The sequence below is a fragment of the Myotis lucifugus genome, unplaced genomic scaffold (genome assembly GCF_000147115.1).
Source record: "Myotis lucifugus unplaced genomic scaffold, Myoluc2.0 scaffold_2, whole genome shotgun sequence".
NCBI lineage: Eukaryota > Metazoa > Chordata > Mammalia > Chiroptera > Vespertilionidae > Myotis > Myotis lucifugus.
In genome coordinates, this window is record NW_005871050.1 from 17,218,909 (window position 1) to 17,243,280 (window position 24,372).

Consider the following 24,372-nt stretch of genomic DNA (forward strand, 5'->3'; position numbering starts at 1 on the left):
TTGGGTGGGCTAGTAAAGCTTCAGGAGGGAGGCCATGTAAACAAGAATAGCTCTCTGAGGGCAGACGTGTGGGGTAATTGGACATGTGGGTCACAGGCTCCCCAACGGCCCAGAGGAAGAGGCAGCCAAGGTCATGGCAAACAAGTGGGAGAAATAGTAAACCCCTGTCCTTGAGTTCCAGCCTAGGCATTGTACAACTGTGAATGCTTCAGCGTGCACCTGCTGGGCTAGCCTTGCTTAACTGCCTGGGACAGACCCTCAAAGAGGGGTGGGGTAGGAAGGACACATTCATCCCCAAGCAGTCACCCTGTCTCTTTCTTTCCCCTAATGTCAAGTTTCATAAAATGGCTGCCCTAATAGCTCCCCTCTTAGCCCTGCAGGTGCAACCATTCAATGAACCAGCCTGGACTAAGTTAATTTCATTCTTCATCCTTGATGCAAAAAAGCCTTCAACTCATGCATTCTGTTCTCTGACTGTGCTTGCGACCCTGTCATTGCTCAGAGAACCCACAATTTGGGCCAAGGTCACAAGCAGCTAAGAGTGGCTCCACGGCTGCAATCTCAGCTCAGCCATGGGGCTCGGTGCTGTTGCTGACTTGGCGAAGGGTTTGCAGCTTAGCTGCTGAAGGTGGTCTTTTCTCTCACAGGACTCAGTGACCATGCTTTCACGCCTGCCTACCGCCTGTGCATAACTGACAGGTTTACTCCCTTAATGACTGTTTGGGCATAGAATATGTTCCCCCAAAGGATTTCTTTTCTTTTCTAATAAGGCAGTTTAAGTGTAAAATTATGGTAGCACTAGCTTCTATTATTAACAGAGACCCAGGGTATTTTTAGCACAGTATTTATTTATCTTGGTGCTGGGCTGCTGAACAGAGGCCCAAGCCCAGCAGAGTGGGTACCCGTCATGTGCATGTGTGCATGTGTGTATAATGAGATTGGAAGAGATAATTTTTATGAATCCAGAGCTCAATTTATATGTCAGAATACCAATAAATGGCACCTTCAATGATTATTTTTTTAGAGGGCTAAGCATATGGGTGTGAGCATATTAAAACTCCTCCTAGCCCTGTCCAGTTTTGCTCAGTGGATAGAGCGTCGGCCTGCGGACCAAATGGTCCCGGGTTTGATTCCGGTCAAGGGCACATACCTTGGTTGCAGGCTCCTCCCTGGCCTCGGCCCTGGTTGGGGTTTGTGCAGGAGGCAACCAACCGATGTGTTTCTCTCACATGGATGTTTCTCTCTGTCTTTTCCTCTCTCTTCCACTCTCCCTAAAAATCAATGGAAAAATAACCTCAGGTGAGGATTAACAACAACAACAACAAAAAGAGACTCCTCCTCAACAAATTCTCTAGGGTTGATAATAATTATTGATTATGTTCCCCTCTCCTAATAAAAAATGTCTACTGGTTGCTTAGCTTTGCAAATTGCTAGGATCCCATGATCCTAGACATAGTGCAGGAGGCCTCAGAGGAGCCGCCAGAGACAGCGGTACAAATGTTCTGCTGGGAAAGAGCCCCAAAACGACTCAGCCCTCCGAATGTGCCAGCAACAGTAATGCCTGCGAGGAGCGCAGAGAGTCATAACGATAATATTTACTTTGAAGCTGCTCAGGATTCCAGTCACAACTGGAGTCTGTCGAACTTGGAAAAAAGTATACAAGAGAAGCAGGATTGAGGTTCACTAAAGGAGGAGGGGAAGGGCAGCTAGCATTCTCTCAAGGTCAGGGGTCAATTGGGAAAGACAAGTTGCCAGCAGCGGTGTGCTCGTCAGTGTTTCACCATCTGTGCTCAGGAGAAAACTGCCATGGTGTGCAGCATTTGCCGATTTCCGTTGTGTCATTATTCCCACCATAGCTGTTTTTTTTTTTTTTCTGCCAACCTGTCGTCACTGCACATGGGCTTGGGAAGAGCTGCAGGAAGCTGGGCAAGCTGGCTCCTGCACAGCAGTTTGCTCTGCCAGATCAGGAAGGAGAAAAAATCAAGGTCACCAAGCCAGGCATGACCTTGTCCCTGTCCACAGGCTCCCTTGGCCAACTGGAGTTCCTGGAGAGCTTCCTTTTGGACTCCTCCCTTTTGAACTCAGGGATGTTTCTCTTGGTTTATTCCATCATTTGGTGCTGGAAGAAACTTTAGTTCCATGTGACTGAGCTCTATGTGAACAGGGATTGGGGCTCTCTTGTCCATTGCTGTATTCCCCAGCCCCTAAAACGGTGCCTGGCTCCTATTAGAGGCTTTGTAAATATTTGCTCAATGACCGAATGAGCCAACATATCATACCTATGGGATGCACTAGAGCATATTGGTTATAAGCATGGGCTCCAAGTTCAAACTGCCTCAATTCACATGCTGACTCTGCCACTTACTACTTTGTAACCCTGGGCCAGTTACTTCATTTACATTATACAGATGAGGAAGGTCAGGTGCAGAGAGGCTGAGAACAGGGGCAAATGCACATCGCTAGGAAGTGGCTTGGTTAACTCATCTGTAAATTAAGGACAGATAGTAATATCTACTTCATAGACTCATTTGGGGGATTAAATAAGAAAATACGAAATATTTACAGCAGTGCCTGGCACATAGTAAGTGCTCCATAAATGATAGCTGTTATTACTACTCTAACCTGATCGTTTTATGGAGAAGGAGACTGAGGCCCAGAGAGGGGAAAGGGCTCCATTCAGGCCACACATTCATTTAGTGATGACATGGCTGGGGCTCTGCATTTCATCACTGGCAAGGACTTCATTGCACAGGTGCCAGAGGATACAAATACTAGCAGCAGATGGAGAAAAGGGCTACAGTTTTTTTTTTTTACATTTAAAAGATTAATTTGTGAGAGACCTCAATCATTGCCCCAATCAGGGATCAAACCTGAAACATGGGTATGTGCCCTGACTGGGAATTGAACCTGCCACCCATTGGTGTATACAACAACGCTCCAACCAATGAAGCCACAGCGGCCAGGGCTGTTACAGTGGTTTTTAACTCAGCATGCAGAGGTCAACATTGGACTATCCCAGGGAGTATAGTTTGAAAAAGCATATTTCATAGTATGTGGGGGTTTTTTGTTTGTTTATTTTTTAAAAAATCTAGTGTTTCCAGAATACTATCTGCAGTGACTTGAAATCCTCCTGCTGATGGTGATGACTTTAAAAGGGTTAAACTCTGCTCGGTTATGAGGAGGGAGGAGGAGAGAGAAATTGACCCCTAGGGACTCCTCAGGTTTCCTACTGGAATCTAACTGCCAAGCCCCACCTTCCTGCAGGGGTGTGGAATATGCTGACCTGATCTGAATTTGGCCACATGTGCCCTCCCTCCCACTCAATACTGGGCCGGGGCAGCATGGGAGGGGACATCTTCCTAGGCTCAGGCTGAGGCTGTACCAGCCATTGAGAGAGAGGGCCTACTCTATCCACCCCCAGGCTCCACATTGATGGGAAAGCTGGAATGGGGGCACTCAATAGCCACGGGACGAGCTCACTTGATTTTCTGTCCTCTTCTCATATTGCGTTTATCACGATTCCCTAGACACCCATGGGTTCTTTTCTTCCAGACATTCGTCCTTGGGCATACAGTTTCCACAGCCCTTTTGTGCTGGCAGGCATTCGGGTGGTCATTTTCCCTGCTGCCACTCCCTGCTGCCCTGCCCTGCCTGCAGGCCTCTATTTCTTCAGCTGTGCAAACAGGGTGGGCCCCTCACCCTGTAGTCCTGGTCCTGAGGCCTGTGTGAGCTGAGCTAGGCACTCTCTGGAGTACAGGAAGCTATCCCCTTCCCTGCTCTCTGAGAATCCTTTGGATCAGAGAGCCAGGGAGCCAGCTCCGGGTGTTGGGGAGGCAGGACCCACCACTCTTTAGTTGTTGCCAGGCATTGAACAAAGAGCTCACGGAACAGAAGACGGGGTGGAGATGGGAATGTACAAAGCCAGGCTAAAATGTAGTTTGAACCTCAGTACCCAAAGGGAAGGCGAGTTAGGGAGTGGGAGCCACCCTGTGTTTCCACCTCAGAGGTGCTGGCCCCATTTGCAGTTAGCTGCTCCCCACCCTTGGGCGGGGAGGGGGTGATACATTCCGTTGCTTAGCCAAGTCTGTCACCTCCCATTGCAAAGGCCTCACCTCACCACATTTTTCTTGGGACTCAAATGCTTCCTGTTTCTTTGGGGAGGAACAAAGGGGCCTCTTCTGGGAGAATCTTTGCTGCTAATAGGTATAGCAGACCCTGGGTGGAAATATGATCTGTGTGAGGAACCATTTTCCTGCACCCTGACAATCAACCCCATTAGTCAGGCCTGGCTATGGAATTGGGCTGGGGGGTCGGGTAGCTGGCTGAATTGAATGTTCTCCTTGTTCTCTCTCTCTCTCTCTCTCTCTCTCTGTCTCTCTCTCTCTCTCATCTCTCCACACACAGAAGCTCTCATCAACAGATATTTTAAAAAGCACCTCTTGCATTCATAGTTGGGAGAAAAGAGGCATGGAAGATCCAAAGCTAGACGCACCCAGAGGGTGGAGGGGAGATGGACCATTTGCAATTAGGCAGCCCTAACCCTAGTCCTGGACTGCCTTGCAGATACTAGTATGTGCTGTCAGTCACAGGGGGGATTTGCCAGGTCAGGATTTTCACAGTGTAAACCTGCTCTTGGCTATAAAGACAGTCAACGCTCACATCTCAGTGGTTGGGAGGGAGAGGGAAGAAGAAGGGTGATGATAGCAGAATGGCAGGGTAGTCTAGGTAGTCAAAGGCAATCCAAGGTAATTAACTACTGAATCTTGTATTCCTGAATTGCTTGGGGCAGGGACCCAAAAACAGTCTGGACTCAAAGAGACTGTAAACAGCTATAATACCCAGCCCAGCTTGTGGCTTAACATCTGGCCTAACTCCCATGCCACCAGCTTCCCTCCAATGTCTCATTCCCTGAACACTCCTTGGCTTATGGCAGTGGCTTGAGTCCCTTAGGTCTTCCAGAAATAGCCTCCCAAACCTTCAGCAGTCCCCATAGCTCTTCCCCCACTTGTTTCTTTGGTGTGAAAGTCAAGACTTTGAAATTTCAATGGCTTAATTTATTAGTACCCTGCAGCCTGTTAGTTAAACAAACAAATGACTGGTTTGTTTGAAATTTAAGGGGAAGAATACTTTGTGGCCTGCTAAATTCCCTCCCCATTAGCTGAAAATAGTCCCACTGACTGCTCAACCCCCTGGGAGGAGAAGCCGAAGGCCACACAGTCTCCCCACTGGGACACACATTCATTCAGGCATCGGCAGAGCACTCTGGTCCTGGCAGGGAGGTGACATGGGGACTGAGGGGATATTTATTTGATGAGAGGATGCTGTACCTTTCTTTTAAAATTTAAAATAAGCTTTTAATTTTTATTACTAAAGCTATACATGTTCCTCACAGAAAGTTTGGAAAGTAGAGAAAAGCATAAAGAAAGAAATGAAAACCACATATAACCCCACCACTCATACATACCCATTGGTAAGAATATATTGTATTTCCTTCCAGTCTTTTTCTAGACATAACTCTACCTCTCCATCATTGCCTAGAACAGTTTCTTTTTCTATAAAACAATGTGTACTCAATTTTCACATAACAAAAAAATGAGGAATAAAAGGAAAATTACTCCAATTGCAATATCCTGAGATGACTACTGCTAATATGTTGATGCAGTTCCTTTCAGTTTTTTCACTTAATTGAGATCAAACAGTCCACTTAGTGTCTTATCATGTACACTTTCCCATGTCAATGAATATGCATCCAAAACATGATGTGGAATGGCTTCACAGTCACTATGTGAATGGACCATAATTTATCCTTTTGCTTTTCAGGAGAGACAGGTTTGGGCAAGTCTACCCTCATGGACACCCTGTTCAACACTAAGTTCGAGGGGGAGCCAGCCACCCACACACAGCCAGGTGTCCAGCTTCGGTCCAATACCTATGACCTCCAGGAGAGCCACGTGGGGCTAAAGCTCACAATTGTTAGCACGGTGGGCTTTGGGGACCAGATCAACAAGGAGGACAGGTAAGGACGGCGGTGGGGTGGGAGGCTGGTGGGAGGCCATGGGAAATAGCTCACCACAACAGTCTTGAGAGACCACAGATGTCATGGTCCAGCCTAGATATCTTCTCAGAATGGTATAGGCAGGCAGCAGATCCCTCATAAGTGCCACCTCCACCCAGGGTCCCTGTGTACAGCAACTTTTCTACTCTACACATTTTGCCAAAAGAAGGGTGTCTTTCTAGTATGCATGGGTGAGGTCTCCATTCCATTCAGCAGACATTTACTGAGCTCCCATCTTGTGTCAGGTACTTCTGTGCTCTGACAATCTGAAAAGGAATGACCTTGTCTTTGCCCTTGAGGCACTCACGGGGAAGGCTGGTTTTAAACAAATCAGTTCAATTGAGTGATATGCTCTGTCAAGAACAGGGTACAAGGAGGTAAAGGACAAATTACAATGAGAACCCAAAGGAGAGAACAGTCAATTCCATGTGGGGAGGTCAGGGAAGCCTTCACATAGGAGGTGTCCCTGTGCTGACCCTTGAAGAATGAATTGTTTTGCCAGACGGCTAAGGGCAGGGAGGGAAGGGCATTCCAGGCAAGGGTAACTGCTTGTACAAAGGCAGAGATGTAGAAGATTATGGTATATTCTAGGAAACTGAAGCTTGCTCTCTTTGCCAGACCAGAGGCAGAGCTACTGTGAAGTTAATGAAACTTAAGCTTCAGGGCCCTCACTTACACAGTCCCCTTTCAAGGCCATGTAACTCATTTTTAGTCATAATATTATATTATCTTTCTTGGAGGGCCCTTCAAATCATATAAGCTTAAGACTCCACAACAAACAAACAAACCCGAGTCTGCCCCTGAGCTAGTGCTGGGATAAGCTGGGAAAAGTAAAGGAGATGAGCCTGAAGAAGTAGCAGGTGCCAAGTCCTAGAGGGATTTATAGAACTGCCTATGTGGAGCCATTGAATGGCTTTTAGAATAGAATGATGTCATCTGATTGGCCTTTGAAGAAGGTACTTTGAGATAAACTGGAGAGTAGAAAGATCAATTAGGAGACTACTAGCCCAATTGCACTAGGCCAGAGTTATATCAGGTGCTGAGATAGGATGAGGGGACAGATTTCCGGCTTTGAAGAGTAGACAAATGGTGGCAGAATTCAGTAAGAGAGGATACGCTTTTAAAGGAATCACTTCTGTTTTGGACATGTTGAGTTTGAGTTGTCTGTGGACCATGAAGACACTTGATGACCTTCAGTGGTATGCAGCTGAATATACAGGGTTAGAGGTCAGGAAAGGGTCTAGACCGGAAATAGAGATTTGGGTTAACAAGGTATGGGTGATATGTCCTAACTGCAGACGCATGTAAGATGACTTAGGGATCAGAGTTGAGCGAGATGAACATTAGGCTAAAGATGAAAACCTTAGGCTATTAAGTGAGCAGATGGAGGAAAAGACATCCTAAAAAAGACAGTTCAGGAATAAGCAGAGAGATAGGAGGAGGTCTGAGGTATTTCTAATGGTGTGTGAACGAGGGGTGGGGAGAGCTCAGAGATGAGGATGTGATGTGGGCTAGGGCCAGGAATGGGGTGGGGGTCAGGCACCATCTGCATTTAACTGGAAGTTACATGGTTATCACATGTGCTCATCCCAGACAAGGCCATTTATCATTTTGAGCAGTCTCTGTTCATTCTTTCAGGATTCTATTTCTCCTATTTCTTCAAGTTACAACAGCCATTCTTATTTCCTTACAAGGAATATATATAAAATATATGTTTATTGATTCCAGATAGGAAGGGAGAGGGAGAAAGAGATAGAAACATCAATGATGAGAGAGACTCATTGATTGGCTGCCTCCTACACGCCCCACACTGGGGATTGAGCCCACAACCCAGGTTTGTGCCCTGACCGGGAATTGAATCGTGACCTCCTGGTTCATAGGTCGACGCTCAACCACTGAGCTACACCGGCTGGGCTGAATAAATATATTTAGTTTCTTAAAAATTGAACTGCTTTCTGTTTTCCATTTAAAATTCTAAACAAAGGACATCTCTGCTTTTTATAGGCTTGTTTTTAGTGCTAATCTTATTTGGTTGAGAATGAATTAGACGCTCTGGAACGGGGATATTCAGGTCACAATACGAATGCTTAATCTCAGCTGCACATCGCTCAAGTTCTCCGTTAAATTTCTTTCAGTTCTCAGTAACATACATTCAGCAGATCTAACATTGGAAAACGCCTTGATGGTGGTTTGGGAGGACTGAACTGATACAACACCTTAGAGCAGGGGTGGGCAAACTTTTTTGACTCGAGGGCCACAATGGGTTCTTAAACTGGACCGGAGGGCCGGAACAAAAGCATGGATGGAGTGTTTGCATGAACTAATATAAATTCAAAGTAAACATCATTACATAAAAGGGTACGGTCTTTTTTTTTTTTTAGTTTTATTCATTTCAAACGGGCCGGATCCGGCCCACGGGCCGTAGTTTGCCCACGGCTGCCTTAGAAGCTAATCTACTCCCATTATATTTGTATCATCCTAATTGTATTTCCTGATTATAAATATGATACATACTTATACAAAATCGAATACGGTGGTCCCCCTGATCTGTGGTTTCATTTTCTGTGGTTTCGGCTGCCTGCAGTCAACCATGATTTGAAAATATTAAATCGAAAATTCCAGAAATAAACAATTCATACGTTTTAAATTGCACACCGTCAGAGTAGTATGGTGGAATCTTGCATCATTCCACTCTGTCCTGCCCATGATCACATCATCCCTTTGTTCAGGGTAGCTGTCTATGCTACCCTCCCATTAGTCACTTAGTAGCCATCTCAGTGATCAAATGGACTCTCTTGGTATGGCAGTGTTTGTGTTCAAGTAATCCTTATTTTACTTAATAATGGCCCCAAAGCACAAGAGTAGTGATGCTGGCAATTTGGATATGCCAAAGAGAAGCTGTAAAGTGCTTCCTTTAAGTGAAAAGGTGAGTACAGTATATACAGTACAGTAAGATATTTTGAGAGAGAGAGAGGACATCACTTTCACAAAACTTTTATTTCAGTATATTGTAATAATTGTTCTGTTATTAGTTACTGTTGTTAATCTCTTACTGTGCCTGATTTATAAATTACACTTTATCACAGGTATGTATGTAGAGAAGAAAACACAGTATACATAGGGTTCAGTGCTATCTGTGGTTTCAGGCATCCACTGGGAGTTTTGGAACGTATTCCCTATGGATAAGGGGGGACTCCTGCAATAGAAACTAAAATAAGTAGAAACGACCCTGGCCGGCATGGCTCAGTGATTGAGCATCAACCTATGAACCAGGAGGTCACCGTTTCATTCCCGCTCAGGGCACATGCTCAGGTTGGGGACTCTATCCCCAGTGTGGGCATGCAGGAGGCAGCCAATCAATGATTCTCTCTTATCATTGAGCCTCTCTCTCTCTCTCTCTCTCTCTCTCTCAATAAAAATATATTTTAAAAATAAGTAGAAATGAAAAGCCTCCCTGAAACGGCTGGAGAGCAGAGGTGGAGTAAACTCCAGGGATTTGTAATTAAAAAACCCCAATGTTTTCTCCATATAGATAGGGCCATTTGGGCATAGAGATGTCAGTGCAACTACATGGAAACAGAGCATCCAAATGCCTGCTTTACTCAGGGTGCACGGATAAACAGGGACAGTGATGAATGCCATCATTTATTTTTCCTGGAAAAAGTCACCATTAAAAAGATTCTGGAGCCGAAACTGGTTTGGCTCAGTGGATAGAGCGTCGGCCTGCGGACTGAAGGGTCCCAGGTTCGATTTCGGTCACGGGCATGTACCTGGGTTGCTGGCACATCCCCAGTAAGAGATGTCCAGGAGGCAGCTGATCTATGTTTTTCTCTCATCGATGTTTCTAACTCTCTATCTCTCTCCCTTCCTCTCTGTAAAAAATCAATAAAATATATTTTAAAAAAAAGATTCTGGAGCAAAGGGAACCCAAGAGGAAGACAGAAGGACTGGCTGGAGAGGGGCATAGGCTTAGGAATTTAGGCTTTCAGACAGACCTGGGTTCAAATCTCATTTTGCCACTAATTAGCCCAGGGATTTTGGACAAGTGTTTTGTGCCAGCTCCAGTGGTGTTGTGGCCAGATAGGCCCCAGTGATTCTTACTGTGATTGGAAGACCCTCTGCATTAACCACTGGGAAACTTTGGGTGTGTGTGTGTGGGAGGTTTATTACTCACAGGTCCTGGAAAGCACAGGGCATACTGGCCACACTGTGAGAAAGAGAGGGAGCACATGAGCCTGGGATTCTGTTTTGATTGAGGTTGAGGGTTTGGGGCTAAGGTTTTGTCGGATCAGTCTTTACTGGTGATTTTAAAACATAGGAGCAGGAATTTAAAGTGGGGGAAGAGCCCTAGCCAGTTTGGCTCAGTGGATCGAGCGTCAGCCTGCGGACTGAAGGGTCCCAAGTTCTATTCCGTCAAGGGCACTACCTCAGTTGCAGGCTGCCGGCCCTGGTTGGGGGCATGCGGCAGACAACCAACTGATGTGTCTCTCTCACATCGGTGTTTCTCTTTGTCTCTCCCTCTCCCTTCCACTCTCTCTAAAAATCAATGGAAAAATATCTTCGGGTGAGGATTTAAAAATATAATAATAAAATAAAGTGCGGGAAGAGAAAAAAACTAGTGGTCCAAAAGCTCAGTTATGGAAATCAACCAAGATCCCTAAAACAAAGGAGTTTAAGGCAGAGGTGGGGGTAGCCTAGCTCTCCATCTTTAAGTGGCTGGTGATGTGTTTATTCAGATAGCCAACTTTGAAGTGGATGCCTTGGCAATCAAAGCTCAAGTCAGGCACTTGTATTACAAAAGAGAAAAAGAGAACTGTCAGGGCTTACACTACCATAAGACACAAATTCTCTATGCCTCAGTTTTCTCACCTGTAAAGTGAGGGTGATGATAATACTATTATCTACCCTAAAGGGTTGTGGTGAGGCATAGTTGACATGTATGGCATATGAAAAGCTTAAACAGTGCCTGGCACAGAGTAACTAATGAACAGAAGATACTGTTATAATCATGACTGTTATTGGTAGAAGAACCAAGGGAGAATTATATCATGTAGCATATGGGAGGAAATGATAAATGGTGTCCAGGAAGATAAGGACTGAAAAATATCCATTGGGTTTGGTAACAAGACGGTCATTAACACATTTAGGAATAACAATTCCAGGGAAATTGTGGGTAGAAGCTAGATTGCTGTGACTGAATGGGAGATAAGGAAGTAAAAGCGTCAGAATAGCAAAAAGAGTAATAGAACAGAAAAGTGACTCCAAGATCAAAGTCATGTGTATATGGAAATTTAGCATAAGGAAGTCATCAGGGAGAGAATTGACTATTCAAGAAAATGCGCTGGGAAAATAGGCCATCCATTAGGAAAAAATAAGAAGAGACCCTCCCACACAAACATCATTTACAAAAATAGATTCCAGTTGGATTAAAAACAAGTTCTAAAAATATAAGAAGAAAATGTAGAGGAATATTTTATAACTTTGGGAGTATAGAAGGCTTTTCTAATCGTAACACAAAATCCAAAAGTTATAGAAGAAAAGATTGACAAATGTAAATCCATTGAAGCAAAAAAACCTTTTGTATATTGAAAGATACCATAAACAAAAGTAAGAACAAAGTACAAATGGGGAGAAAATATTTATAACCTATATAACAGACAAATGATCTTTCTAAAATGTAAAAGAGCTCCCAGCTGGTGTGACTCAGTGGTTGAGCATCGATCTGTGAATGAGGAGGTCTCGGTTTGATTCTCAGTCAGGGCACATGCCTGGATTGCGGGCTCAATGGGCTCCATCCCCAGTGTGGAGTGTGCAAGAGGCAACTGGTCATTTATTCTCTCACCATTGATGTTTCTCTCTCTCTCTCCTCTCCCTTCCTCTCTGAAATCAATAAAAATATTTTTTAAAAAATAAATAAAATGTAAAAAGCTTCTACAATTCAATGAGAAATAAACCGGTCATTGACAGAAGGGAAATACAAATGGCCAATCAAAATATGAAATAATGCTCATTTGACTTCACCAGTGATTAGAGAAATGCAAAATGGAACACTGAACATTTTTTTAACCATCAGATTTGCAAAAATTAAAGATAAAAATATATCCACTAACACCAGGTAATTTCATTCATTTTGCTGGGACTGTAAATTGATGCAGCTTTTTGGAGCGCAAGTTTGGCAGAATCTATTAAAATGTAAAATGTGAATACCTTGTGATCCAGAAGTTCCATTTTTAGGTGTATAACCTAGGGAAACAGTTGCACATGTTCATGAAAAGCGTACAAAAAGGATATTCACTATAACATTTGTTATGGAATTTATAAAATTTAAACAGTCTAAATTTCCACCAATAGAGCAACTAAATAAATTATGATACAACCATACCATGGACTTGTATTTGGCAGTTGAAAAGAAGGAGGTAGATCTATATGCCCCAAAATGGGGGCATATTGTTAAGTGAAAAAAGGAAGTTGCAGGATGATATGATCATGATGTCATTTGTGTAAATCTGCCCCTTCCCAACAGAAGAGCAAACATTCTCTCCACCTCTCTCTCTCTCTCTCTCTCTCTCTCTCTCTCTCTCTCTGTATGTATGTAAACGGATAAAAAAGTCTGCAAGGATCATCAACAAACTGGAAATAGTATTACCTTTGAGGAGGGGAGAATAAGTACATGTATTGCTTGCATCATTAAAAATAAAAAAGAGGGAGTATCGGGGAGAGTTCAACCAAAGGACTTGTATGCATGCATATGAGCATAAACAATGGACACAGACACCAGGGGGGTGAGGGCATGAGCAGGGGGTAGGAGGGCATGGGGGATAAGGACACATATGTAATTCCTTAATCAATAAAGAAAATAAAAAAGATGGAAAGTAACAAAAAATAAATAAAAAAGAATGAAGTTTTTAAAAAGGAATTAGATAAAGTGGGTGTAGACTACTCGTTTAAGCTTTTTTGACCTGGGAAAAAAGAGATAAAACAATGTCTAGGGGAAGACAGGGTCGGGATGGGCGAGATGATGAGGGCTTGTACAGGAGCAGAAGCTTTGAGAATTGAAAGGAGGGGGCAGGTGTGAGAGAAAGAGTCCACAAGACTTAGTAACCAAATTGAGGTGGGGGATCTGGTTCACTTTATAAAATACTAAATGTCAACTGTGTGACAGGTACAGTGTCAAGTGCCAGGGATACTAAGAAATAAGGCAGTCTTTAGTTAAGGAACTTGCAGTTTAGAGGAGGGGACAAATACATATACGAATTCTACATAATACGTTAAATATAATAACAGAGGCATGTGGAAGGGGGCTGTAGGAATAGGAAGAGTAGCAATTAGCCAAGCCTGGTGGAGTGTAGGGTGGAGGTTGCTGAGAGGGAAGAGGATGTGATCAGAAATGGCTGAACTAAGTCTTGACATTTTGTAGAATGAATACAAGTTAGCCAACTAGCATGTAGTGAGTATTCAGTATATATTTGATGAATGGATGATATATACATTGATGGGAAAAATAAAGCACTAAAGACAATACTTCTAAATTTCTATCATTCAGCCTAACCGGTTTGGCTCAGTGGATAGAGCATCGGCCTACGGACTGAAGGGTCCCAGGTTCGATTCCGGTCAAGGGCATGTACCTAGGTTGCGTGCACATCCCCAGTGGGGGGTGTGCAGGAGGCAGCTGGTCGATGTTTCTCTCTCATCGATGTTTCTAACTCTCTATCCCTCTCCCTTCCTCTCTGTAAAAAGTCAATAAAATATATATTAAAAAAAATAAAATAAATTTCCATCATTCAAAACCAAAAGTATTCAATTAATGTGATAACTAGGATGCCGACGAGGGTAGAAAATGTCTCTAATCTGTTCAGCAGTGAATGAGAAGTAAATTTTTAAAAAGAATAGATTGAGCCCTGGCCAGGTAGCTCAGTTGGTTAGAGCATCATCCTAATACACCAGGGTTTTGGGTTCAACCCTAGTCAGGACATATAAAAGAAACACCAGCCCTAACTGGTTTGGCTCAGTGGATAGAGCTTCGGCCTGTGGACTGAAAGGTCCCAGGTTCGATTTCAGTCAAGGGCATGTACCTTAGTTGCAGGCACATCCCCAGTAGGGGGTGTGCAGGAGGCAGCTAATCGATGTTTCTCTCTCATCGATGTTTCTAGCTCTCAATCCCTCTCCCTTACTCTCTGTAAAAAATCAGTAAAATATATTAAAAAAACCCACCTTGTTATTAAAAAAAAGAAACACCAATGAATGTGTAAATAAGTGGAACAACACATCGATGTCTCTGTCCTTATCTCTGTCTTTCTGTCTCTCGCCCCTTCCTCTCTCTCAAATCAATAAAAAATAAAAAAGAATAGATTATTCTTTAAAAAACATTTCCATCACCCATTAAATATTTATTGAGCACCTATTGTAGGCCAGGCCCTGTGATAGGTGCAGAAAACAAACTTGACTGTTAAAGGAAAAAACAGACAGAGGAGTAGATGGAGAGAAATGTGTGGTTGAGGAGGATTAGGTTGAGGGATTTTTTTTTTGGAGATGAGAGAAGACTCAAGTATGTTTATAAGTTTAGAAGAAGGAGTCAATAGGAGGTGAGGAGCTTATAGACGAAATAAGGTTCTAAGAGCATGAAAGGAATGAGATCAACTGCACAGGGGTAATGAGCCTTGGACAGGATGAGCGTCCCTTCATTTTCAGAGACTAGAGAGAAACCAGGAAGAGTTGATTCATTTTTAGAGGGGAGGGAGTGAGGCAGGAAGTTGGGGTAGTGTGAGCCTGATGGCCTCAATTTTATTGGTAAAACAGGAGGTAAGACCATCTTGTGAGAGTGAAGGGGTTATTAATATGTTTTGGAGCTTGAGGAAAGTAGTAAAAATTTGGAATGGTCCACGAAGGCAATGGGAAGGGAGCCAATGAAAGCTGAGTAAATGGATTGTCATGTTGCTCTAAAGGCCCATGAGAGGTTGGAGGCCATGAATTTGTAGTGGTGCCAAGACCTACAGTTTTGTGATTGCTTCTAGCCAACTTCAGCAGCAGTGGTGTAGGAGCAGAGAGAGCAGATACTAAAATTTGTTCAGCACAGCAGTTTTGCTAGGGAAGTAGGATAGAAGGCGGGGTACAATGGAAATGAGGTTGTTGGTAAAAGAAAGTGGTTCAGGTAATCAATTATGGGGTTGATCCTGGGCCAAGAAAAACGATGAGGCCAGGAAGAGGCTGATATCTTGTGAGATAAAGGAGAGGTCAAGGTACCAGAGGACTCTATGGAGTGAAAGATCAGGTTTAAGAGGATTGAAAGCAAAAGAGAGCTGGAAAAATGTGAGGTTGTGGTCAGATAGTGGGGTATTAGAGAGAGTACTAGTATGTCTTGGGTGAAACTGATATGGCTAGTGGTAAGGTGTGTAGGTGGCTGAAGTAGAAGGAGCTAAAGGTTGTGAAGTTGAGGCAATCAAGGAATTAAGAGGTTGAAGGTTGATGGGTTATCTAAAGCACATTGTAATTACCCAGAATGGGGAGAAAGACTATGGGTCAGGTGCTACCAGAAGAAGATGGAAGAGGTCTTAAATGAAGAGAGGGCTTTATACTGAGGTAGAGGAGTAACAGTCTAAAAGTGGCTCTGAGGATCCCCGTGAATGCCCACCCTAGTGACCCCAATTGTGGGAGAATGGGATGCCTACACTGAAGAGGACTTCCAGGTATCGGTGTCCTCAGGGTTGTGGTGTTCCCAGGGAAGAATGAGGTTTCCATTAAGGGAAAAAGGTAGGTAAGTTCTAGAAAGAGGCAGATGATATAGGCCAGCACTTCTCAGACTTTAATGTATGCAAGCCTTGGAGGTGTTTAATAAAATGCAAATTCTGATCTTGTAGGTCTGTGTTGGGTACTGGAGATTTTGCATTTTTAACAAGCTCTCAGATGATACTAATGCTACTGGTCCAAGACCACACTCTTGTACTCTGAATGGCAAAAATGTAGGCAATTTTGTTTATCATGGTACAGGGATTTCAGAGGGCACAGTGGAAATGTTTTTGAAAGAAGAGAGCTACAGGAGGATGAGCCCATAGTGGGATGCATGCAGAAGGAAGAAGAGGTGACTGGAAGGATGGTAATAGAGTGAATTAGCTGTTGTCACTTTTGGCATTGTTCTAGAAGACCTGACCTTGTGGTAACTTGGCTTTTTGTCTAAGATGGTGGTGTTCAAGTACAGTGTCTGTGACCAGGTCTTACAGGTTTCCAGCAGGAAGCCTCTGATGGCTGTGTTGGCGGAGAACTGGCACATGGGGGAGGAAGGATACTAGGATGATGTCCAGGTGTCTAGGAAGTGTAATAGGAAGACAATGATAAGCGAGACCATGGGAGTAAGTGAGACCACTCAGGGATAATATGCATGTAATGTGTAGAAGGACAACAGAAGTGGTCCAGGATTAAGCTTAGAAACAGGCCAAGGTAGGGTAAATGAGAAAGTAAGAGTTATAGAGGTAGGATATAATGGTGGCATTGAAGCCAGAGGACAGTGTTTCAAGAAGGAACTGGTGCCCTAGCTGGTTTGGCTCAGTGGATAGGCATCAGCCTGTAGACTGAAGGGTCCCAGGTTCAATTCCAGTCAAGGGCACATGCCTGGGTTGTGGGCTTGATCCCCAGTAGGGGGCGTGTAGGAGGCAACTGATCAATGATTCTCTCTCATCATTGATGTTTCTATTTCTCTCTCTCTCCCTCTCCCTCTCTGAAATCAATAAAATATATTTTTTTAAAAAAATATTTTTTAAAAAGAAGGGACGTCAACATTATCAAGAAAGATGAAAATTGAAGTGTTCACTGAGAGATAAAATTATTATTTTTCTATAATACGTCTGTTTAGCAAACCCAAAGTAATCAACTGGAAAACAATTCAAATGAACAATTGTTCAGTAAGGTATCCAATTTCAAAATAAACATGCAGAAAGCCATAGACTTTTTTTTGTGCTGCTATAATTTTTTATCTTTATTGTTGAGAGTATTACAGATGTCCTCCCTTTTTCATTGCCCTCCTCTACCCAGATCCTGCCCTGCCCCAGTCCACCAGGTATCCCTTCCCTATTGTCTGTGTCCATGGGTAATGCACATATGCATATAAGATCTTTGGTTAATCTCTTCCTTCCCACCCCCCTTTCCTCTGAGATTCATTTGTTCCATGTTTCCACGCCTCAGGCTCTATTTTATTCATCTGTTTATTTTGTTCATAAGATTCCTTGTTCGTTTATTTTAGATTCAATTGTTGATAGGTATGTATTTATTGCCATTTTATTGTTAGTATTTTTTTTATCTTTTTCTTCCTCTTCTTAAAGAATACCTTTCAGCATTTCATATAATACTGGTTTGGTGGTGATGAACTCCTTTAGCTTTTTCTTATCTGTGAAGCTCTTTATCTGACCTTCAATTCTGAATGATAGCTTTGCTGGATAAAGTAATCTTGTTTGTAGGTCCTTGCTTTTCATCACTTTGAGTATTTCTTGCCACTCCCTTCTGGCCTGCAAAGTTTTTGTTGAGAAATCAGCTGACAGTCATATGGGCACTCCCTTGTAGGTAACTAACTGCTTTTCTCTTGCTGCTTTTAAGATTCTCTCTTTGTCTTTAACCTTTGGCATTTTAATTATGATGTGTCTTGGTGTGGTCCTCTTTGGGTTCCTCCTGTTTGGGACTCTCTGTGCTTCCTGGACTTGTATGTCTATTTCTTTAACCAAGTAGGAGAAGTTTTCTGTCATTATTTCTTCAAATAGGTTTTCAATTTTTTGCTCCTTTTCTTCCCCTTCAAGCATGAGGTGAATATTGGTACACTTGAAGTTGTCCTAGAGGCTACTTACACTATCTTCATATTTTTGGATTCCTTTTTCTTTTTGCTCTTCTGATTGGGTGTTTTTTGCTTCCTCAATTCCAAATCGCTGATTTGATTCTCAGTGTCCACTACTCTACTATTTATTCCCTGTAGATTATTCTTCATTTCAGTTAGTGTATTCTTCATTTCTGACTAGTCCCTTTTCATGTCTTTGATGTTCTCACTAATTTTCTTGAAAGTCTCACTAAGTCCCTTGAAGCTCCCCTTAAGTTCCTCGAGCATCCGTATAACCATTGTTTTGAACTCTGTATCTAGTAGTTTGCTTGCTTCCATTTTTTAAAAAATATATTTTATTGATTTTTTACAGAGCGGAAGGGAGAGAGAGAGAGAGTTAGAAACATCGATGAGAGAGAAACATCGATCAGCTGCCTCCTGCACATCTCCTACTGGGGATGTGCCCACAACCCAGGTACATGCCCTTGGCCGGAATCAAACCTGGGACCTTTCAGTCCGCAGGCCGACGCTCTGTCCACTGCGCCAAACCGGTTTCGGCGCTTCCTTCCATTTCATTTAATTCTTTTTCCAGAGATTTCTTCTGTTCTGTTATTTGTGACATGTTTCTTTGTCTCTTCATTTTGGCTGCTTCCCTGTCTTTGTTTCTAAGTGTTAGGTAGAGCTGCTATGTCTCCAGTTTCAATGTGTTTTCTTCTTTAATTCTCTAGTTGTAGGACTTTCATTCAGCTAGATTTCAGGTTGTTCTGAATAATGGTTGCTCTCTATTTTAGTTCAAGCCACAGACTTTTGATCAACCAACAATAACCAATTTGAAAACATTATGAAACAAAAGACCCCATTCACAGCAAAAAACCCCACAAAAACCTTACTATACCTTACCCACAAGACCCTATGTGACCTGTTCCCTGTTGCTTTACTTGCTTCATATCTTATTATTCTTGTTTCTATTAAGGTGAAATTCACATAATATAAAATTAACTATTTTAAAGTGAACAATTAAGCGGCATTTAATACATTCACAATGTTGTGCAACCACCAACCTCTACCTAGTTCCAAAATATTCTCATCAACCCAAAAGGAAATTCATTAAATAACACTCCCTACTTCCCTCCCCTTCAGCCACTGATAACTACTATTCTATTTTTTGTTTCTATGAATTTGAGTACTCTAGGACTCAGATAAGTGGAATCATACAATATTTGTCCTTTTGTGACTGGCTTCTTACACTTATCATGGTGTTTTCAAGTTCATTCATGTGGCAACGTGTATCAGAACCTTCTTTCTTCCTTTAAATGGCTAATAGTCCATTTTATGGATATGCCACATTTTGTTTATTCAGCCATTAACTGATGGACATTTGGGCTGTTTTCACCTTTTGGCTATTGTGAATAGTTTATTCTTCTTCTTCTGTTAACTAACCTCCAGCTCCCTTGCCTTCTTCCTATTGTTCAAACTTGCCTCAGGACCATTACATTTGTTATTTCTCTTCCTGAAATGCTCCTCTCCCAGATTCTCCTTGGCTCCCTCATTCTCATCTTTGCAGCTCAAAGGTCACATCCTTAGAGAAGCCTAATCACTATGTTTAAAGTAGCTGATCCCTGAGTCACCTTTTATCCAATTATCCTATTTTATTGTCTTTATAATGCATGTCACTAACTGAAATGAATAAGAAGAACTGTCTAGAGCAGGGGTGGGCAAACTTTTTGACTCGAGGGCCACAATGGGTTCTTAAACTGGACCAGAGGGCCAGAACAAAAGCATGGATGGAGTGATTGTGTGAACTAATATAAATTCAAAGTAAACATCATTACATAAAAGGGTACGGTCTCTTTTTTTTTAGTTTTATTCATTTCAAACGGGCGGATCTGGCCCGTGGGCCGTAGTTTGCCCACGGCTGGTCTAGAGCATGGATTGCTTTATGCCTTAGGACTCTTTAGTGAGACTTATGGGCTCATTTTCAAAATAACATTTTTAAATGCCTAAAATACACCAATTATACTAAAATATAGTTAATACTGAAATATTTTTAAATTGTGATTTAACAATTCATGTACTTCTATTAATTCCTGAAATAACAATATCTATAGGTGGGTCTAATAAGTATCATAACTTAAAAGTTTGATGAGTATAAATGTTGTTTTGAGATATTTGCTGAACTGTAGTAGGAAACAAAAATATCAGTGATTTCTATTGGTTATGAAATCTTGGGTAGTGCTAAAATTACAGTAGAGTGTTACCAACGTTTGTACCTAAAGAGAATGCTAAACTTTAGTTAAAATTTAGTGAAAAAGATGTGTTTTTGTCCTGTCCAAATTCATGGACACTATGAATTCTACCCACAGACCCCTTAGAGGTCTGTAGACGCCAGTTTAAGAACTCCTACCCTAAAATGTAAAAGATAAACAGTAGTGATGAAGAGGGGTAGAGTATGTTAGAGCTGGGTTTTGTAGGAGATGGAAGAAATCGTAGTAAGTCAGGGAATGACTAGCTAGAAGAAAGCTCCCTCTACCCCTCACACCCATGGAACTTGGGTGTAAAAGAAGTAGCAGTTTCTAGTTGAGAAGGATATGAGAGAAACAACTTGTTTGAAGAGGAGACAGGTATCACAGGAAGGAAGCGTTTTGTGAAGAGGTTGCCTATGAGAGTACAGGATCTTGTTTACCGTGTTTTGAAGTCCAGTGAGCACAACAGAGTGGGGTGGGAGAGATGACTACCATGGGAAGATGAGCTGTTGGGAATGGGGGCAGAGCCATTATCCCAGATTCCATGCTGAACACTGACGAGACAAAGATGAATCCCCTATTTAGGATTAGACTGAACCAAATCTTCCTGGTTGATTGGCTAGTTTGGCTGGTCTGATTCAGATACCCCTTCAGAGACCCTAAGAGCCAGAGGCAGCAGCAGAAAGATAGGCCCAGGGCATCACCAGAGATTCAGGGGAGGAAAGCTAAAAATGCACACTTTTCTTTCCTCCTTTGATCTCTTTTGTAGAGTAAAATACTGAAGTAAAAAAAGTTATGTAATGGACAAAAAAAATGAAGCAATGCCATGATTAGATCATTCAAACCAGCCGATCATCCAAAATTTAATTAGATGAGTCTAAGGGATGCACCCTGCACTCTCACTCCTAATTCTTCAGGAACCTTCTAAGGTTCTCTGCAAGCAAAAGATTCTTTGATGCTATTACCCTTCAGAACAATGTTTGGCTCAGAGGGATCAAAGGAAGAAAGGACTATATTTTTAGATTTTTTTCTGGGGCTCTAGAGGTAACCTGCACCTGCATCTCTCCTCTGTATGTAGCTCCTAGAATCTAGGATTCTGTAATTATTTTTTAAAAAATATATCTTTATTGATTTCAGAGAGGGAGAGGGAGAGAGAGAGAGAGAAACATCAATGATGAGAATCACTGATTGGTTGCCTCCTGCACACCCCCTATTGGGGATCAAACCCACAACTGAGGCATGTGCCTTTGACCAGAATCAAACCCAGGACCCATCAGTTGGCAGGCTGATGCTCTATCCACTGAGCCACACCAGCTAGAGCTGTGATTCTTTTTAAAAAATATATATTTTATTGATTTTTTACAGAGAGGAAGGGAGAGGAATAGAGAGTTAGAAACATCAATAGCTGCCTCCTGCACACCTCCCACTGGGGATGTGCCCGAAACCAAGGCACATGCCCTTGACTGGAGTCGAACCTGGGACCTTTCACTCCGCAGGCCGACGCTCTATCCACTGAGCCAAACCGGTCAGGGCAGTGATTCTTTTTTATAAAGCTGTTTTCCCTTTTCTAAAAGGGGGAATTTTTCAAAAAGGCTCAGGTTAGGGGCTGCTGCAGGTAGGAGGTGCTGCCTAGGCCCCACTCCTCCTTTGATCAGATTCCCTTCTGGCAGTGGTATCTGCAGACTCACTGCCCCAGCTCTTCTAGCCCCAGATGGAGAGACAGCAAAGACAGGGAGATGAGAACAGAGTCAGGGCTGAAGAGAAGCTGACCTAGGTAGAACAGAAAGAGGCCACAGGGACAGCAGGAATGGCCCAAGGGAGAAGGGAGAAACTTCCCAGGACAGGGAGCTGTTGTTTAAGAAGTCCTGGCAAGACCTGAGGGCCGCAAAGGGGGGCTGCATATGGAGGAGACTCAGTGAGCTTGCGGGGGGTGCACTTGTGAAGGCTGTGGTGGTGGGGAGTATCTTTATCAAAATTTTCCCAATTACTTCGATTTTAAAATCACAACCTTGGAGGAAATGAGAACTGAAAACATATCTGGACCTTCGGGGAGCCAAGTGGGGAGCGCCACTGAACCTTGCAATACTGAGTGGAACCCAGAGCGTTCTGACAGGATTCCCCAGCAACAGGGTCAGGGAGAGGCCCTGGCCACCATTGGCTACTCAGCATAGAACAGAAGGGGTTTTGGCATAATCGGGGGAGGCTGTATGAAGGAGATGGGCATTCAACTGGGCCCTGGGGTCTGGGAGGGCAGTATTGTGGTGAGAAGAGAGAAATGGGCATTCCAGAGCGAAGGTGCACAGATGGGCATAAGATTGGTTCATGTGAGGATCAAGGAGGTGACCAGCCAGATGGGATTGGAGGTGCACTGAGGGGAGACGGAAAAATCCAGCTCGATGGGGAGAGTCAATTACCGAGGACATTTTAAACTTGTACAAGGGATTGTATCGAAATCCCCATTTTTGAAGTGGCCAGGCCATTTCCCTTCTCTCCCCTTTAGCTACAAGCCCATCGTGGAATTCCTCGATGCCCAATTCGAAGCCTACCTGCAGGAGGAGCTGAAGATCCGCAGGGTCCTGCACACCTACCACGACTCTCGCATCCACGTCTGCTTATACTTCATCGCCCCCACGGGTCATTCCCTGAAGTCTCTGGACCTAATGACGATGAAGAAGCTGGATAGTAAGGTATGGAGGCAGGGCGAGGGCGGGGGCGAGGCTGGGCAAGCTGGATCACTCTTATTGGTCTCTCATGCAAAGTAGCAGTGAGTTCCAGGAGCGGTTTTATGGCCTCTTCATCCTCTCCTTTATTCCCTGTCCCTCCATAAAGATGGTGCTGTTGATCCAGAGCCTGTGCCAAACACACTGTTTTCCCAACATGAGGCACAGGTTTCCCCTGAGCCACCTTTCTGCCCTGATCCCGCTTGGGCATAAAGGTACATGTAAGCAAGATGGCTGTCCCGGTCTAGGGGCTCAGGCTTTGGCAGTGGAAAGATGTTTTTTCTTTGTCCATATGTTAACTGACCTGTACTAAAATCAAACGTGCAAACTTGACGTTGAAAGTTATTATTCTCATCATCAATACTGATTTTTCTAATCGCAGCTAACATTTGTTAAGCTCTCACATGCCACCATTGTGCTAAGTACTTCATGGAGCATCTCAATGAATCCTCACAACAACACTGTGAGGCAAACACAGTCGTTCTCCCCCATTTTACAGAGGAGAAAACCGAGGCTCTGGGAGGTTAAGTGACTTCCCGTTGTCATTTAGCTGGCTATTGGCAGAGTCTAGAGTGGAATTCAGATCTGTGGCACCATGTTCTGTTGCCTCCGTATCTGAAACAGATGGCTGCGGAAATTGGGCTTGTCCCACTTTAAGAGAAAATGAAGAATGCAAATCCCACTCCAGATATAAATTAGACGATGATTCTTCATGTTAGAGGATTATTTGCTGTACAAAAGACTTGACCGTGGAATTCTTTAAAAAACCTAATTACTAGTGCATTTCTTCCTGATGTTTTGTAGGTGCCTGACACTGTGATGGCATTTTATAGGCATTATTTTATTTCACCTTTCTAATTATTCAGTGTGGTGGGTACTATTATTATTCCCATTTTACACATGAGGAAATGGAGGCACAGAGGACTCAGACTGAGCTCTCTCTGACTCCAAGGTTGTTGTTGTTGTTTTAACAAAAACATAATTTATGTGCAATTATTTAGTAGCACATCCACTATGAAAACTGAAAATCAGCTGTAATAAAAATAGAAGCAATTTTTCATTTTTTGCAGCAATGAGCTAACTGCCCATGAGTAAGAGGCTGCTCTGGAAATGCCGCCACGTCCTGCATGCCCTGTATAGGGCAGCAGAGAGCCACACAGCTGGTGGCCCGGTGAGTGGGCAGGTTAAGTAAGCAGCCTTTGGCATATTTATAGTGTGCGGATGGAGGTGTGAGGAAAAGCAATGAGGAGAATTGGCTCTGCCTGCTGTTCTACCTTGGCAAGGGCTTTGGCCCCCTCCCCTCCCAAAAAAGACTTCAAGGGAAGTGCTTCCAAGGTCCGCTGTGTGATAACAGTCTCCTGAGGCAACGTGCAAAGGAGGCAGAATTTGTCTTCCAGGTCTAAAGCTCCCAGGCCCTGCTTCCAGAGCTCCTTTCAGGGCCCCAGCACCATCCATGCCACCCCATCGGAGGCTGCTGGCAGGAATGACTTGCTCTTCAAGTGAACCTGAGCTTGGGGCACTCTGTTTCACTAAGCCATGTGCATTTCAAGTTTCTTTACCTTC

At 43.3% G+C, this 24,372-nt stretch overlaps 1 protein-coding gene across 4 annotated transcripts in view; it reads left to right on the forward strand.

Moving 5' to 3' along the window:
• SEPT6 (septin 6) overlaps window positions 1-24,372 on the forward strand; it is a 74,892-nt gene that overhangs the window by 18,585 nt on the left and 31,935 nt on the right. For all 4 annotated transcript variants that reach the window (XM_006082168.3, XM_023758400.1, XM_006082171.3 and 1 more), the window contains exons 3-4: window positions 5,821-6,016; window positions 22,590-22,776. In XM_006082168.3, the coding sequence (XP_006082230.1) occupies window positions 5,821-6,016; window positions 22,590-22,776 (383 nt within the window). The remainder of the gene's footprint in view (window positions 1-5,820; window positions 6,017-22,589; window positions 22,777-24,372) is intronic.